The following is a 17,841-nucleotide window of genomic DNA, read 5'->3' as shown; positions in this document are numbered from 1 at the left end:
TCTTCTAGAGTTCTGTTAATGATGAAGTGGGCGGCAGCATATTGTGAAAGGGAGTGAGGAAGGAGTAGAGAAGCTACGTCAACTAGGACATAAAAGTGTCTTTGTGTCACTTCAAAAGCTTCATGGTAAATGAGAGATCTACCACTTAGGAGAAAGATGTCTCTGGCTTTTAAAATCCAATGAAGAAAGATTTTTGAAGTGTCCCCAAGGTTCCCCAAGTACAAGCATTATACATTTATATTTTCCCCCATTATATGATAAAAGGAATTTTTAAACTTTTTAGGTTTTGAGTTTAAATTCTATGCCTCTCTCTTCCCCCTTCCACTGAAATGTAAGCACTATTATATAGGTCATACATGTGTAATCATGTAAAATATTTCCATATTCATTTTGCACAAGAAGACAAGAAACAATTTTAAGTAAGGCATACATTTATAATTTCAATAGCATTGTGGTGCGACTGATGGGTTTTGTCCTAATTAGAAGCTGAAATCTACCTTAATTTTAGAGCAAGCTAACTTCATCCATTTTCTCTTTTTTTGTAGTTAAAAGTGAACATCAACATGAGCATTACTATATATAAATCAAAAAGGCTTGCCACTGAATTTGAAATTCCTTTTGATTCTTAAGGAGTTTCTTTTAATGTGTCTTTATCTGGAAATAAGCTCTAATACAGAAGTACTTATTATTTACCCTTTTACAGGTCATGATACTAGGTGTGAAAGATACCAGATTGGGCTGAACCAAGGGATGGAACTTCCCTGTCTTCTACCGTAGTCCTGATGGTCTGAAAAGGACCCCAGGTAGAGTAATAATAAAGCTGTAAAGAAACAAGTAAAATTTCACCCCAGACTTGTACAAAATTCAGAATCCAGTGGAAACTGGGAGAGAAGTTTCACCTGGGGAAGTAATGACTACTGTGTCAAGTATGCCAGCAGCAAGCTGGAGCTCTGAAAAGGGTAGGAGGAAGATTGTGAGCTAGTGAGTTCTATTAATTGGAAGGGGAAGCTATATCCTAGTCCTGGCCTGATGAAAGAGGTTCTCTATTATGTGGTGGGCACTGTAGTAGCATTAAATGTTTTTGCAAATTTACAGTGATCCTCACAGCCACCTTGAGAACTAGGTGCCATTGTCCCCATTTTACAGTTGAGGAAACTGACAAAGGGATTAAGAAAGTTGTTGCCCAGGGCACCTACTGTTTGCTAAGCTAGATTCTCTCACTTGAGGCTCCCCACCATATATCCAGCTACCAGCTGCCTGGCCTCAGAAGTTCAAGGGATTCTGGGACTATCTGATGTGCCTTAGAGGTAGAGATAGCTCTGAACCTTAATACATATGTGCTAGGGTGCTTTGTGAGAGCCCTAGAGCAAGTGTGATCTCCAGTTCCTAAATGAGGCCAGAGCTATTCCTGGGATGTGGCCACCTTCTGATTAGTTTTTGCATAAGAGGAGTGGTCCATCAGGAGGCAGAGACAGGGATTGAGAGGGAGTGTGGGGATCTAAATCATCTCATCTAGAATACTGGCATCCAGAATGTAGAGGGAGCAGGACCTAATCAGTCCTACAGAGGCAACCAATTCCAAAGTATTGGAAAACAGAAGCTGGCTCTGACACAAGCTCCCAAGCTCTGAAGACGATAAATAGGAAAACAACACAAGTACCCTATGTCAAGAGACACCAAAGAAACCAGAAGAGGATAATAAATTACAACCTTATAGAAAAAAATGTCCAATAATGCTGTTATGTAATTAGGAAAAAATAAAAATTATGGAGGGAAAAAGAACAAATTTATCCCCAGTGGCAAACAGAAAAGGGAATAAGTTTTATTAAAAAGTTTAATAACTCCAGGAGATAAGTAGAATGAAAAACAAGTCTGAAAAGATCAAGGAAAAGGTAAGGCATCTGGTATGAAAAAAATAAATGACCACGAAAATTGTGGGAAGAATCAATCAAATCAATGGAGTCTATGAAAATTGTGATCAAACCTATATAACCCCATTTGCTGAAATGAAAGGGAATTCCCAGATTTGTTGAGTGGAGAAGAACATAAAAATAAGAAATCCCAAAATGGAAACACCCAGGAATATCAGCTAAGATCCAGATGTGTCGGGACAAAGGAGAAATTCTAAATAGAAAAAAAAAATTAAGGAATGAAGGAAACAAGTTCTCCAAGATTTGGAAGGAACACCATAAAGGGGAGGTAACCTGGAATATGGTACTCCAAAAGGTAAAGGAAGTCACTTAAAACAAAATAATTTACCCTGCAACAGTGAATGTCTCTACAAGTAGAAAATGAAATTTAATAGAGGTCTTGATAAAACAAACCAGAACTGAGTGTGCAGTTTTGGATTGTAGAAATGGGGAATATGCAGGAAGGTGAATACTGTAGTTGGAAGAGTTGCCTAGAAAGATTATATACATTTTAAAATTTTGAAGTGACTAAATGTTTATGGTGACACAGCAGATAGATGCAGTCCCCAACTCGGGAAGACATGATCATAACCAGCCTCAGATGCTGTGATCCTGAACTAGTCATTTAATGTTTGCTTCAGTTAACTCATCCATAAAGTGAACTGGAAAGGGAAACAGCAAATCATTCCAGGATCTTTCCTATTGTAGAAGAGTGGTGGAATGGGAGCAGTGCTATATTACTGTATACAAAAGGACATTGGAGAGGAAGCAGAGCCAAGTTGACTCTGTATCAGGAAGAACGGTGAACCCCCTACAGATTCTTCAAACAGATCTTGAAAATGTTCTAGACTGAATTCTGGTAGGGAAATGGAATGAAAAGTTTTCCAGCCCGTGTTGTCATAGAGGGAGACAGGTTCTTAGACACCTTGGTTAAAATTTGATCAGGATTTTGTCATGGGCAGAGAACTAGTACAGGAGAGACTAGCAACAGCAAAAGGAGGCTATAGACCTAACCTGGGGTGTCTTAGACCTCTACTAAGTTACCTGAATGGGGAGTTGTGCCAACTGGCAGCTTTTTTGCCCACTAAATTTTGAATCACAAACCCCCAAAGACTGAGGAGGAGTCTTAAGTCTAGGGATAAGGGACTATCTCAGATCATCAGCAGGATGCTGAGAGAGGAGCAGATTTGGAAGCAAGAAGCAGCTTGTGGCTCAGACCACAAGAATAGGTTGCGATCTCAATCTGAATCCTATAGTGCAAGTATCCCAGATGGCAGAGAAGCCTACAATTCAGTCACTGAACCAAAAAAGCTTCCCAATTGGCAGAGCCCAGGGTATTTTAAGATCTGACCAAGAAATCACATCTTTACCTGGGGGGAGGGGATGGAGGATGGGGGAAGCAGCATTCATACTTTGCCCTGGATCAGATTAGGCCATGATAGGTGCCCAGACTGAATTGTAGAGTAAGACAAGGCGTAATATTCCCATAAAGACAGTCTAGTATTCTAGGATCCAGCCCTAACATCAAATTCAGTCAGAACATAGTCTGGAAGGATGAGTAAACAAAAAATATATTTACCATAATAAGCTATTATGTATACAGGAATGCTGAAGACAGAAATCTGTAGTTTAGGCAAAAAGTTGATTAGAATTCCTGGGAAAAAGTTGAAAAATTTTTTTTAAATCAATGAAATAGTGCTAGAAGAAAAAAATTGGGGGGAGGGGGGAAAAAGGAGAATGAAGATCTTAGAGGTGGAAAGGGAATTAATACCTTGGCCAAAGACATATGACATTGCCCAAACACCCTGAAATAGAGAATGGACCAGAGAAAGGCTAATTACTCCAAAGTGGACATGCGCATATACACACATACACTGTGTGTGTGTGTGTGTGTGTGTGTGTGTGTATCTTATTTGTGTATGTGTGTGCCTAAATTAAGTTAAAAAATTAAAAAGAAAATGTTATATAGCAAAATAAACTGGCCTGGAAAACAGATCTAGAAGAATTTAAAATTCATTAGATTAGATTACCTGAAAGTCAGGACCAAACAAAAGAGCCTAGACATTCTATTTTAAGAAAACTTCAAAAAAAGATACTCAAATCTCTTAGAATCAGAAGTTACCACCAGCATTGTTTAGAAGGAAACTCCAAAATGAAAATTCCCTGGATCGTTATAGCCCAAATTCTGATTTTCTAGGTCTTAAAAAATAGACTATAAGCCTTGAGGAGCAAAGATTTCAAATACTGAAGAGCTGTGGTTGTAATCACATGATTTGGTGATCAACACTATAAAATACTGGAGAGTTTACCAGAATGGAAGGGATATGGATTTACAGCTAAGTATAATTTGCTCAGCAAAACTTAATATAATCCTATCTGGGAGAAAATTGACCTTTAATGAAATAATTGCAAGCATTCCTGATACCAGGATTGTGTAGAAACTTTGAAGTTCAAATACAAGAAACAAAAAGGTAGACAGGAATGAACAATGTCAAAGGACCAAAGATAAGCTGCTTATATTCTAATATGGGGAGAGAATACCTGTATACTGAGCCCTATCATTACCACAAGCCAATGAGGGACAGAAGGCTTGGGAATGGTTCTATTATGTCCTGATTTTAAGAATGGTAAGGTAGAGGGTAGAGGAATACTTCAGTGGGGAGGAAAAAGCAAATTAGGAGAAATATCTATATGGAAAAGTCGAAGTGGATGGGGTTGGGAAAAGCAGGGGGCATAACTTTGGACCAGTAAAAGCACTGCTAGGTTTGTACTTGAAAATATCAAAGAATAAAATAAAAGTACCTGTATAAAAATATTTATAGCAGCTCTTTTTGTCTTGACAAAGAAATGGAAATTGAGGGGATGTTCATAATTTAAGAATTGTCTGAACAAATTGTGATATATGATTATCATTGCATACTCTTGTGCTATAAGAAATGTCAAGAAGTAGGGTATTGATTCAGAAAAACATGGCAAGACCAACATGAACTGATATGAAATGAAGTAACAGGGAGATGATCATTGTGTACAATAACAGCAATGTCATACTAATGATCAAATGTGAAAGACTTGATAATTTCAAAGAATTAATTTTGGAAAATGCTATCTTCAGATGAATTTGAAGTGCTATTTGAAATATGATTTTCCCAATTTCATTTTCTTGCTTTTTAAAAAATACAGCTAATATGAAAATGTTTTACATATTTTCACATGTATAACTGGTAGATTGCTTGCCTTCTTAGATTGAGGAAAGGAGAGATTTTTGGAACTTAAAATTTTAAAAGGATATTAAAAATAAAATAAAAAAAACAAAAAAAGATATGTTAGAGCTTTGGTGATTAGTAATGGAATAGAAAGAGTATACACATTAACTGTACAGGGGAAATTTACAAAAGTTGACAGAAGGAACAAAAAGTTTCAACAGATGACACATGTTCAATAATGGAAGGTATTATAAAAACAGCCTCAAGTTTTGTGTATGGAAATTCATTCTGTGATGTACAACCCATTTTTCACATGTAAGGAAATTTTCATTTTGTTTTGTCTTTAATAAGGAAAAAAGAAAATTTAATAAATTTTTAAAAATAGAAGGAAAAAATAAATGCAAAAATAATTGTAATGCTTCCTTAATGAATGTCCAAGATAAATAAGGACATTTTTTTATATACATGAGAACAGGAGTTATTTCCCAATAGAATAAATAGCCAGTAGATAAAAATGAAGAAACAAAGATGGCAAAATAAAGACAGCAATGCAGCTGAATTTTCCCAATATTCTATTCCCAACAACTTTGAAATATCATGTCAAATTGAATTTTGGAATGGCAGAGCCAAACAAAAGTTTGGAGTGACACATTTTTTCCTAGCTCAAGATAACTTAGGAGATCAGTGGGAGAAGTCTGTAAAACCATGTGGTGTCAATGCCAGTAGTGGGCCTTGGAAATGACATTAGCAACAAACTTTGGGAACTCAGCCCAGAGGGTGTAAGGGGGTGGAACAACTGATCAGAAAGAGATTGGGGGTAACACTGCCATGGGGTGTAGGGCTTTGTTTCATTGTATGTACTCAGTTCCAAGACAGAGAAGAACACTGGCACTTGTACATCAGGGTACCATAGGTCCTTCCTAGAAAAAGACCAGACTGCATTCCAGGAGAGCAGCAACCACACTTATTAGGCCACAGCACTTGGAAACAACAAAAACTTTATCTCTAGTTATCTCTAGAATTATCTGGAAACAGCAGAGTGTAAAAGCCTGAATTTGGGGAAAGTGCCTGCTCCCTCCTAGGAACAGAGTCCAAATTGAACATGAAGTTAAAAGTCAAGAAATAGATTGGGAAAATGGGCAAACAACAGAAAAAGGGTACTTGGCTATAAAAAGCTACTACAGTGGTAGTTCAGAAGAAAATGTAAAAACATTTTACATGTTTTGAGGGTCTTGGAAAAGGAAAAAAACATGCAAATTAAAGCACAATAAAAAATCCTGGAAGCACTGAAGAAAGGTAAGAGTGATAAAGGAAAAATTCGGGGGAAAAAAGAGCTATGCAAGAGAATGATGAAAAGAATAGCTTGATAAAAGGCACAAAAAATACTGAAGAAAATAACACCTTCAAAAATAGAACTGGCTAAATGGAAGAGAAGCTTGAAAAGCTCATAGAAGAAAACAATTCCTTTAAAATTAGAATTGGCTGAATGGAAGCTAATGACTCCACAAGATATCAAGAAACAATAAAAAAAAAATCAAAAGAATGAAAAAATAAAAATGTGAAATAAGTCATTGAAAAGGAATTGTCTTGGAAAATAGATCAAGGAAAGAATTTTAAAATTATGTATTTAATTAAATATTTCCCAATTAAAAGTAAAAATAAATTTTGAGTTCCAAATGTTCTCCTTTCCTGCCCTTCACTGCTCCTTAAGAAGGACAGCAATATATTGATTATATACATGAAGTCATGTAAAATATATTTTCATATTGAAAAAGAAAATGCACACAAACAAAAAAAAAAAGTATGTTTTCGTCTGTACTCACAAGTGACTTTTCCAGGGCCATACAGCTTGCAAATGTTTTAAGTATTTGAAGCTGACTTTGAACTCAGATTTTCCTGACACCAGGGCCAATACTTTATCCACTAGGTCATCTAGCTGATCCTTTGCTTTTGATCTTACTGGGAAGACTTAAGTTTATACTTATCACAGCTGTACCATTTATCATTTTACAAAAGACTCCATTGATTCTATGTTTTCTAGTTGTTTTTTTTTAATAGGCATGGGTGTTATATTTCATCAAAGGCTTTTTCTACATTTATTGATATTATATTTTTTGTTTTATTATCGTGCTCAATTATACTGATGTTTTTCTAATATTGAACCACCCCTGTAATCCTGATACAAAGCCCATCTGATCATAGTGTATGATCTTTGGAATATATTTCTGTAATCACTGCTGGTATTTTAAAATTTTTTCATTGACATTAAATAAATTGATTTATAGTTTTCTTTCTCTGTTTTTGCTACTCCTGGTTAGGTATCAAAACCATACTTGCGTCATAAAAACAATTTTGTAGGATTTACCTGTTTTTTTCAAGTAGTTTTAATAGTTTTGGGATTATTCTTTAAATGTTTGGTAAAAATCTCTTGTGAATCCATCTGATCCCAGATAGTCATTCTTATGGAGTTCATTGATGGCTTGTTTAATTCTTTTTTTCTAAAAAAGGGTTATTTAAATATTCTATTTCTTCTTCTGTTGATCTGTTCTTCTATATCACTTAGATCATTGGTTTTACTGGCATATGATTTGGCAAATTAACTTCTAATAATTGTTTTAATTTTATTTTCAATAATGGGTGTAATCACTTCATTTTCGATACTAGTAATTTGGTTTTCCTCTTTTGTAAAAATCAAATTAACAATGGTTTATTTTATTGCTTTTTTTCTCTTAAAGGCAGTTCATTGAGTTTTTTTAATTTTCAAATTTATTATTCTTGCTTTTTATTTTTCAAGATTTCCATTTTGGTGTTTAATTGGGTATTTGAAATTTGTCCTTTTTCTAGTTTTGTTTTATTTTTAATTGGATGCTCAATTCTTCTATTCTTTCCTTTTTAAATGGATCTGTCCTTTTAGAGAGAATTTCCCCTACATCCTGCTTTGACTGTACCCCACAAATTTTGGAATGTTGATTTATCATTCTCTGATGAAATTATTATGCTTTGTTCTTTGACTCATTTATTCTTTAGAATTATTCAGGTTCCAATTACCTTTTCACTTATGTTTCCATGGTCTCTTATTGGATGTAAATTATTACTATATTGTAATTTGAAAATAGTGCATTTAATATTTCTTCTTTTCTGCATTTGTGAAATTTTAATGCCTTAATATGTGGTCAGTTTTTGTGAAGATGATATGTATAGCTGAGAAAAATATATATTCTTTTCCATTTCCATTTAGATTTGTCCAGAAATCTGACATACTTAACTTTTTTAAAGATTCTATTAATCTCCTTGACTTCTTATTATTTCATGGTTAAATTTATCTTGTTCTGACAGGGGAAAGTTGAAGCCTTCACTTGTTGTTGTCCAGTTATTTTTGACTCTTACTTGCCATGGAGTTTTCTTGACAAGAATACTGGGGCGATTTGTCATTTCCTTCTTGAGTGGCTTAAAACAGAGATTGAATGATTGTCTAGGGTCACACAGATAGTATTTGAAGCTAGATTTGAGCTCAAATCTTCCCGATTCTAGACCCAGGTCTCTATCCACTGAACCACCTTTTTTCCTAATATAGTTTTACTGTTAGACATAAAGAGTGATATTGTAAGCAAATTAGGAAAGCAAGCGATACTTTGCCTGTCAGGTTTGGAGAAGGGAGGAATTTATGACCAACCAAGAATTAGAGAGCATTATGAAATGTAAATACAAATAATTTTAATTACATTAAATTAAGAATTTTTTACACAAACATCACTAATGTAGTCAAGATTAGAAGGGAAGCAAAAAGCTAGGAAACAATTTTTACAGCCAGTGTTTCTGATTAAGGTCTCATTTCAAATTTATAAGAATACAAATCATTCCACAATTGAAAAATGGTCAAAGGAAATGAACAAATAATTTTCAGATGAAGAAATTAAAGCTTTAATAAATTAAAGTTATATAAAAAATGCTCTAAACATCTAAAAAATTTCCAAATTTTTCTAAAACCTTCTAAATGCTCTAAATTTTAGAGCATTTCTAAGAATGCTCTAAAATTCTCTAGAGAAATGTAAGTTAAAACAACTTTGAGACCTCACTTCGCACTTCTCAGATTGGCTAATATGATAGGAAAAGATAATGATGAATGTTGGAGGGATGTGGGAAAACTGGGACATTAATGAATTGTTGATAGAATAGTGAATCAATCCAGCCATTCTGGAGAGTAATTTGGAACTATATCCAAAGGGCTATCAAACTGTGCATATCCTTTGACCCTTTGTCCCTACTGGGCCTGTGTCCCAAAGAGATCATTAAAAAGGGAAAAGGACCCATGTGCAAAACTGTAGCGTCCCCTTTTTGTGGTGGCAAAGAATTGGAAACTAAGTGGATGCCCATCAGTTGAAGATTGGCTGAATAAATCATGGTTTGTGAATGTAATGGAATATTTTTGTTCTATTAAGAAATGATGAACAGGCTGATTTCAGAAAAGCCTGAAAAGACTTATATAAACTGATGCTAAGTGAATCAGGAAAACATTGTACACAGCAAATGCAACATTGTGTGATTATGGTATAGTAGACTTAGCTCTTCTCAGCAATTCAGTGATTGAAGGCAATTCCAATAAACTTTGGGTGGAAAATGCCATCTCTATCCAAAGAGAGAACTATGGAGACTGAATGCAGATTAAAGCATATTTTCACCTTTTTTCTCTTTTTTTTGTTTTTTTCTTTTATTCTAATTTTTCTTTCCCAATATGACTCATGTGAAAATGTTAAAAATGAATATATATGTGTAACTTAGATTACTTGCTAGCATGGGGAGGGGGAAGAAAAAATTTGGAACTCAAAAATTTTACAAAAATGTCGACAACCATTCTTACATGTAATTGAAAAATAAAATTTTTAAAAATTGGATGCTATTTCTTTTGATCCTTTATAGTTTTGTTATTTCTTCATTATCTATGGTTCCTTTGAACAAAATGTACTTTTCTTACCTATCCTTTTAATTAGGTCTATTTTTACTTTTGAGGCAGCAAGATTGGTATAGTGGATAGATCACAGTCAGGAAGACTGGAAATCAAATCTAACCTCAGATTACTTTGTGGCTTTGGGCAAGTGACTGGACTGTGTCTCAATTTACTCATATGTAAAATGATTTGAAGTGGCAAACCACTTTAATTTCTTTGCCAAGAAAACCACCAAAGAGGTCACAAAGAAGTTGACATGACTGAAAATGATTAAACATTACTTTTGCTTTTGCTTTGTTTGAGATCATGATTGCTACCCTTGCCTTTTTTTTTTTTTTACTTCAGTTGAAGTATAATAGATTTTTCCACAAACCTGTATTTTAACTATATGTGTCTCTTTTTCAAGTATGTGTCTTGTAAACAGCATATTTTTGTATTCTGGTTTCTAATCCATTTTGCAATCTGCTTCTATTTTATGGGTAAGTTATCCCATTTACATTCACAGTTATGATTACCAACTATGCATTTTCCTTCATCCCATTTTCTTATGTTTATCCTTTTTATCCTCTCATCTAAAGTCTGTTTTGCTTCTGACCACTGTCTCTCTTTATTCACTCACCCTTTTATCATGCTTCCCTTTTTCTTATTCCCTTAAATCCCCTACTTCCCTATTCAGCAAGACAGATTTTATTACCAAATAAGTAGGTATATTTTCCCTTTTCAAGCATTGACTCTCCCTCCTTCACCATTTTCCTCTTCTATAAAAGCTTTTTGTGTGCCTCTTATATGTGAGATAATCCCCTCTCCCATTCTTCCTCTTCCCTCTCCTAGTGCATTCTTTTTCACTTTTTCTTTTTAACATCGTCCCAATGTGATTGGACATTTGTGCATCATCTTTCTATATAGAATCCTTTTAATTGCCCTAATACTTAAATTCTTCAAAGTCAAATACATTATCTTCCTGTATAGAAAGGGAAACACTAATTTTATTGAGTCCCTTATTTCTCTTTCATGTGTTATGCTTCTCTTGACTCTTTTATTTGAAAGTCATTTTTTAAAATTCTGGTTTTTCATAAGGACTGATTTTAAGTCCTTTATTGAATTAAATATTTTCTCCTTGAATTATAGATTTTCTGGGTAGTTAATTTTGGTTTCAATTCCAACTCTTTTGTCTTCTGAAATATATTAAGAGTCCTTCACTCCATTAACATGGAAGCCACTAAATCTTGTTTGATCCTGACTATGGTTTCACTTTTGGATTGTTTCTGGCTGCTTAAAATATTTTTCTTTTTGACCTGAGAGCTCTGGAATTTAGCCAAAATGTTCCTGAGAATTTTCATTTTGGAATCTCTTTTAGGTAGTAATTGGCAAATTACTTCAATTTTTATTTTATCCTCTGATTCTAGGATACTGGGACAATTTTCTTTGATAATTTCTTGAAATATGAGTTCTTTTTCTTTGAGTATGGCTTTCAGGTAATGCAATCTTTCCTTCCCTTCCCCCATTTAGTAGTATATTATTTTTTTCCAATTGCATGTAAAAGATTTTTGTGTTACATTTTCTTCCTCCCTTCTTCCTCTTCCCTTTCCCCAAGATGACAAGCAATTTGAAAGAGATTATATGTGTACAGTCATATTAAACACATTTCCACATTAGTCACATGTTGTGAAAGAAATGGAACAAAAGGAAAAAACTAAGAAAAAATAGTGAAAATAGTTTTGTTCTGTATTAAGATTTCATAGTTCTCTGGATGTGAAAAAAATTTTCCATCATAAATCTTTTGGAATTGTCTTAAACCATTGTATTGCTGAGAATTAAGTTAATCATAGTTGATCATCATACAGAGCTACTTTTTTTTTTTTTTTTTTTAATCATGTACAATGTTCTCTTGATTCTGCTCCCTTCGTTCGGAATCAGTTCATGTAAATCTTTCCAGGTTTTTCTGAAATCTGCCTGTTCATAATTTCTTATAGAACAATAATATTTTATTACATTCATATACCACAATTTGCTCAGCCATTCTCTAGTTAATGGACAGCCCCTTGATTTTCAATTTTCTGCTTCCACAAATAGAACTGCTATAAACATTTCCCTCCCTTTTTATGATCTTTTTAGTCTATAGACCTAGAAGTGTCAAAGAGTATGCACAATTTTATAGCACTTAGGGCATAGTTCCAAAATGCTCTCCAGAATGGTTGTATCTGTTCATAATTACAACAACAATACAAGGTAATCTAATTCTTAGATGATCTCATCTCAATATATTTTTCAGGTCAGTTTCTTTCCAGTGAGATAGTTCATATCCCTCCCTCTCCCATTTAAAAAATTCTTTTAATTTCATCTTTAGTGTTTCATAGAATCACTAGCTTCTACTTGCTGTTTTTTAAGGAATTATTTTCTTCATGAATTTTGTACTACTTTTTCCATTTGGCCAATTTTGCTTTTTATGGAATTTGTTTCTTCAGTGAATCTCTGTACCTTTTTTTCCATTGGTCTAATTTTGTTTTTAAGGCATTATTTTTTCAGGATTATTTTTATGCCTCCTTTACCAGCTTTAAAAATTTTTTTTTAATTTAAGCTTTTTATTTTCAAATAGTTGCATAGTTGACCTTACATACTTTTGTGTTTCAGATTTTCTCCTCCTATTCCCCCATCCCCTCCCCTAGATGGCAAGCAATTCAATATATGTTAAGCATGTTTAAAAAAAATTAAATCCAATATGTATAAACATATACAATTCTCTTGCTGCACAAGAGAAATCAGATTTTAAAAAAGAAAATAAATGAGTAGGAAAACAAAATGCAAGCAAGCAACAACAAAAAAGAGTGAGAATGTTATGTTGTGATCCACATTCAGTTCCTATAGTCCTCTGTCTGGGTGTAGATGGCTCTCTTCATCACAATTGGGACTGACATCAGTCATCTCATTGTTGGAAAGAGTCATGTCCATCAGAATCAATCGTGTTATAATATTGATGTTATGGACAATGATCTTTTGGTTCTGCTCATTTCACTTAGCAACAGTTCATTTTACCAGCTTTTGTCTTTTCTTAATTTTCTTTCTTTACTTTCATTTCTTTACTTAATTTTTCCTCTACTAATTTCATTTTGAAAATCCTTTTTTTTTGGATCTTCCAGGAATTCTTGTTTAACATTGTGTCCAAATCATATATTTTTTTGCCCCTAGATTCCTTTGTTATAGCTGTTATGAATTAAATTTTCTTCTGTATTTATGTCTTGATCTTCCCCATCATAGTAACTTTTTATGAGCAGGTACTTTTTTGTATTGTTGTTTGTTCATTTTTCCATTCTATTTTTTGATTTGAAACTTTATATTAATGCTGTCGCCTGCTCTCATCATGGGGAAATGGGGGTATCAGAGGGTCTGTTTTCCAAGCTAGTTTGGGGGTTTGGAAGTTTTTAGTGTTTCCAAAGTGGTATGATCTTCGGAGAAGTGTGGTTACTGCACTTTGGTCCTTATCCAGAAGTGGCTAAACAGTGAAGTTCTGTGCCTAGTGCTAGTACAAGAGTGCTCTGTAATCTCATTCTGACTAGTTGCCCAGTCCCCTTACCATTCTGACTTGAGAGCTCCTGAAGCTTTCCCTGCTCCTGGTACCACCACCTAGAAAAACAAATAGTACTGAATCTCTCATGTTGTAATTGTCTCAGTCTGGAAGGATGTTTCATTCTGATCTTTTTGCTGACTTTGCCACTATGTAATTCAGTTTAAGACATTTTTTCAAGTTGTTTGGAAGGGAATGTTAGGAGAACCTTGTTGAGTGTTTCTCTGCTCTGCCATCAGGATCCCAATTTTTGTAAAAATGAGGAAGTCAAGGCCTAGGATGATGAGAGGACTTGAAGTCCAAGGCCAAGAGAATTTCATTTTATACCCTTTAACTCCAATACATCGTGATTTCAAGTGTATTGATTATTAAAGGGTCACTTTTTTTCCTTAAGGAAGAAGTTGAAACAACTTCAAATGATAAGAGTTAGCTAAAAAATTTCTTCCATAGAAGTAGTAGGCATTTGGATATTTTAAGAATTAAAGAAGAAATGTGAAGAGAGGCTCGAAATTACTGGAAATAGGACTAGAAAAATGGAAGAGGTGCAAAGATACTTTCAAGGATGGTAGAGGAGGCAGGTGGTTAGGGAGCATCATTCAAAGCTGTCACCTTTCTCATAGGTTTCATAACATGTTACATTAAAATAGCAACAGTAGAAAAGGATGCTCTAATCACTTGGCTACAAAACTCTCTAATTGTATTTTTAGCAATTTATTTGAGGTGTTACTTGAAAGGTATATTTTTAAAGGTTTAAACTGGAATAACATTTGTACTTAAAAGAATGATGATGATGATTATGAAAATGGAACATATAATTATGATGATTTTGTAGTTTTTCCACCACATCTTCTTAGAAGTCTTTGTTGTTGTTTTTTGGAATGCTTTAGTCTGAAATGAAAATCATACAGAGTTAGTATTTTTCTAGTAACTTTCCTCGTATTAAAGAGGCATTTCTATAAACACACTGTCAAAGTGATGTTATATGAAATAGTGAATATAATTCAAACTTGGTTTTAATAGAGAAATCATACTTTCACAGTTGAATGGATTTGAGATTTCATTGGCATAGGTAATAGTAGTTCCATTTACTGGTACATCTATTCCCTCTCATCTTATATGACTCTTTTCCAAATCTTTCCATGGATGATATCCTAAAAATATGCTAAAATGTTATGCCATATGCTCAATATATGCAATATGCCAAAAGTCATCTTTTGATTCCTTTAATAAGCTATGATTATTAACGCAACATTGAAGTTGCCAATAAATAAGCTCAGGGCTCGGCACAAAGGGCGTACTTTTGTGCTTTTTCACTCACTCATTCATTTATTCATTCAATTGTTATCCTTGTCTCTTGCTATCCTTTTTCATTCATACATGTCGCTGATATCTCTTTTATGTCACCTTAAGACATAAAGGTTGCATTGGTAATCTCTTGTTTGCACATACCTTTGTACAACTTTTCACACATTTATAGACAAAAGAAAATGCTTTTAAAAATGGGCCAAGCAATGGCTAGTAGCCTTGTCAAAGTTTTGTGGTGGAGTCAAGATGGCAGAGAAGAGCTAGCAACCCAGATAAACCCTATCAATATTCCCCTCCAAACAACTTTAAAGTAATGCCTCAAATTAAATTTTGGAGAGGTGAAGTCAACAAAAAACTAGGCTGAGGTTTTCCAGCCTAAGACAATGTAGAAAACCAGCCAGGAAAGTCTGTGATCAAAGATGGGGTCTGTCTTAGAGCACCCCAGAGACAGCCCCTTGGTGGTAGCTGTGACAGCATCATCATCATCACTGGGGGCTCTGAGCCCAGAGGGCAAGGAGATCGGACAACTAGTCAGAAAGACCCTTTGCCAGCACTGGGTACAACTGGTGTTGATTAGCATGCGTCTATTATGGGTTGCAGTTCCAGATTAGATAAGAGTACTTCTGGATGGTCAAGGGGACAGGGAACCTGGTTACAATCCCAAGGAAGAGGGCAATGCTGGCATTTGTGACTGGGAGAATGGAGGACCTGGCTACATATAGTTCTGGACCAAGAGGAGCACTAGCCCTTGTGAATGCAGAGAAGCAGTGACCCTTTTTGGGACGGCGCCTCTTCCATGATCATAATACTTTGACAGAACCAAAAAACTTGCTATCTTCAAAACTAGATCTGAAAAAAAGACTGAAGCTTGGAACAGTGTCTCTCCACTCCAAGGTGTACAAAGTCTAACTAACATAAAGTATAAAGTCAAGAAATAGACTAGAAAAATGAACAAACAAGAAAAAAGGACCTCACCATAAAAAGTACTAGTGTGGCAAAGAAGACCAAGACACAAATTCAAAAGAATGTGAAAATCGATAACATTCCAAGCCTCAGAAAGAAAAATGCAAATTGGACACAAGCCCAAAAAGAATTCCTGAAAGAGGTAAAGGAATATAAGAATGATAGAGGAAACATTAGGAAAACAAATGAGAATGTAAGAAAATTATAAAAACAGAATTAACAGCTTGGTAAAATAGGCCCTGAAAAATACCGAAGTTAAACACCTTAAAAAACAGAATTGGTCAAATGGTAAAAGAGACATAAAAATTCACTGAACAAAATCATTCCTAAAAAAGTAGAATTGGCAAGTGGAAGCTAATGACTCCACAAGATACCGAAACAATAAAACAAAATCAAAAGAATGAAAATAAATAGAAAAAAATGTAAAATATCTCTGTAGGAAAACACTGAATTGGAAAACAGACCAAGAGATAATTTAAGAATTATTAGACTACTTGAAAGCCATGTTCAAAGGAAGATCCTAGACATCATAAATAGTCAATAATTATTTATTAAGTACTTAGTATGTGATAAGTACTGTGCTAAGCACTGAAGATACAAAGAACAGTAAAAAGAAAGGCAGTCCTTGACTGTACAGAACTCACACTCTTACAGGGGGAAAAATATGCAAATGATTATTGACACAATATAGGTAACGGAAGGGGATCTTGGAGGGGACTGTAGTGGAAGAATCAAGAAGAGGGGTGGGCTGGGAAAGGACAAAGTTGAAGCCAATCAAGAATGAAAACTGTGACCCCATAGTCATGTTAGGTAGAGAGGTGGGTGGGTCATGCCCAATGGGACCTGAGAAGGATGCAGATGTTGCATGCTATTGGGACATTCCCTCTTGGTGCTGTGAATCTATTTATATATGGACAGCAACTGAGCACTCTAAGAAGGGGGAAAGAAGATAGATTATCTTCTTCACTGGGGCTCAGAGGCAAATCCTTTCTTTTTCTTTTTTTATACAAGATCATTTGAGTTAGAAGAGACCTCTATTTCACAGATAAAGATGTCAAGATTCAAGAAGTTAAGTGACTTGCTCAGATCATATATGGATATAGATAGCCAAGGTAGGATTTGAACATTTGTACCAAATATACTTCATGGGGTAGCTAGATGGTACAGTGAAGAGAGAGCATTGACCCTGAAGTCAAGAAGACGAGTTCAAATTTGGGGAAAGTCACTTAACCCCAGTTGCTTTACCCCCCAAAATGTATGTCCAAATTTTAAATGGAATTTATTCCTTGCAAGTGAGAAGATATGAATACCCTTAGAGGAAAATTAGGAATTCAAATGTCTAGGCATTCTGGGGTGGGGGCAAAACAAGAGCCAATCAGCATCAAGGTGTGTAGGTGGATCCCACTAGGTTCCCAGGACTTTGTTCTTTCCTGATTTTTCCTATATCACTGATGAATCCTGTTTAGTTTCTTCTTTCTCTTTTATACACTTAGGCACTTCTCCCCAAACCTTGTACTTCATTCTTTATTCTCTTTTCTCTATACTCCTCCCTCTTGTTGATTTCTCATGTCTTTAATTATCTCTTCTATTCAGATAAACACCAAATCATTATCTCTGGCCTGGACCTCTCCTCTGATAGACTTTATGATGTAAGTATTGGTGAACAGCACAAATGAACTTCCAACTGCATTACCACACGCTCCAAGAATACTGCAATAGATCTTCTTGCCTCCTCTTGTTTGCCCTGGTCCATCTGCCACAATGCTGACAAATGAATCTAGTCATGTCACTTCTACATTCACAACTCTGCAATGGTTCAGGATGACCTTTGGCTGGCATTTGAAGGCCTCCACAATCTGGGGCCACTTTTCTAGCCCTTTCTCCTCTTGACCCCCAACATATACCCTAAGCTTCAATAATCCCAGATGCTAAATTATTCCCCAGACACAATAG

The 17,841-nt window shown here is 34.8% G+C and overlaps 1 protein-coding gene across 1 annotated transcript in view; it reads right to left on the bottom strand.

Moving 5' to 3' along the window:
- Positions 1-14,315: 14,315 nt before the first annotated feature.
- LOC127540157 (vesicle-associated membrane protein 7-like) overlaps positions 14,316-17,841 on the bottom strand; it is a 50,738-nt gene continuing 47,212 nt past the window's right edge. Inside the window, exon 6 of the mRNA XM_051964743.1 lies at positions 14,316-14,508. Within this exon, the coding sequence (XP_051820703.1) occupies positions 14,371-14,508 (138 nt within the window). The 3' untranslated portion in view covers positions 14,316-14,370. The remainder of the gene's footprint in view (positions 14,509-17,841) is intronic.

The sequence above is a fragment of the Antechinus flavipes genome, chromosome 6, assembly GCF_016432865.1.
Source record: "Antechinus flavipes isolate AdamAnt ecotype Samford, QLD, Australia chromosome 6, AdamAnt_v2, whole genome shotgun sequence".
NCBI classification, from domain to species: domain Eukaryota; kingdom Metazoa; phylum Chordata; class Mammalia; order Dasyuromorphia; family Dasyuridae; genus Antechinus; species Antechinus flavipes.
This window is presented reverse-complemented; position numbering and strand designations above follow the sequence as displayed.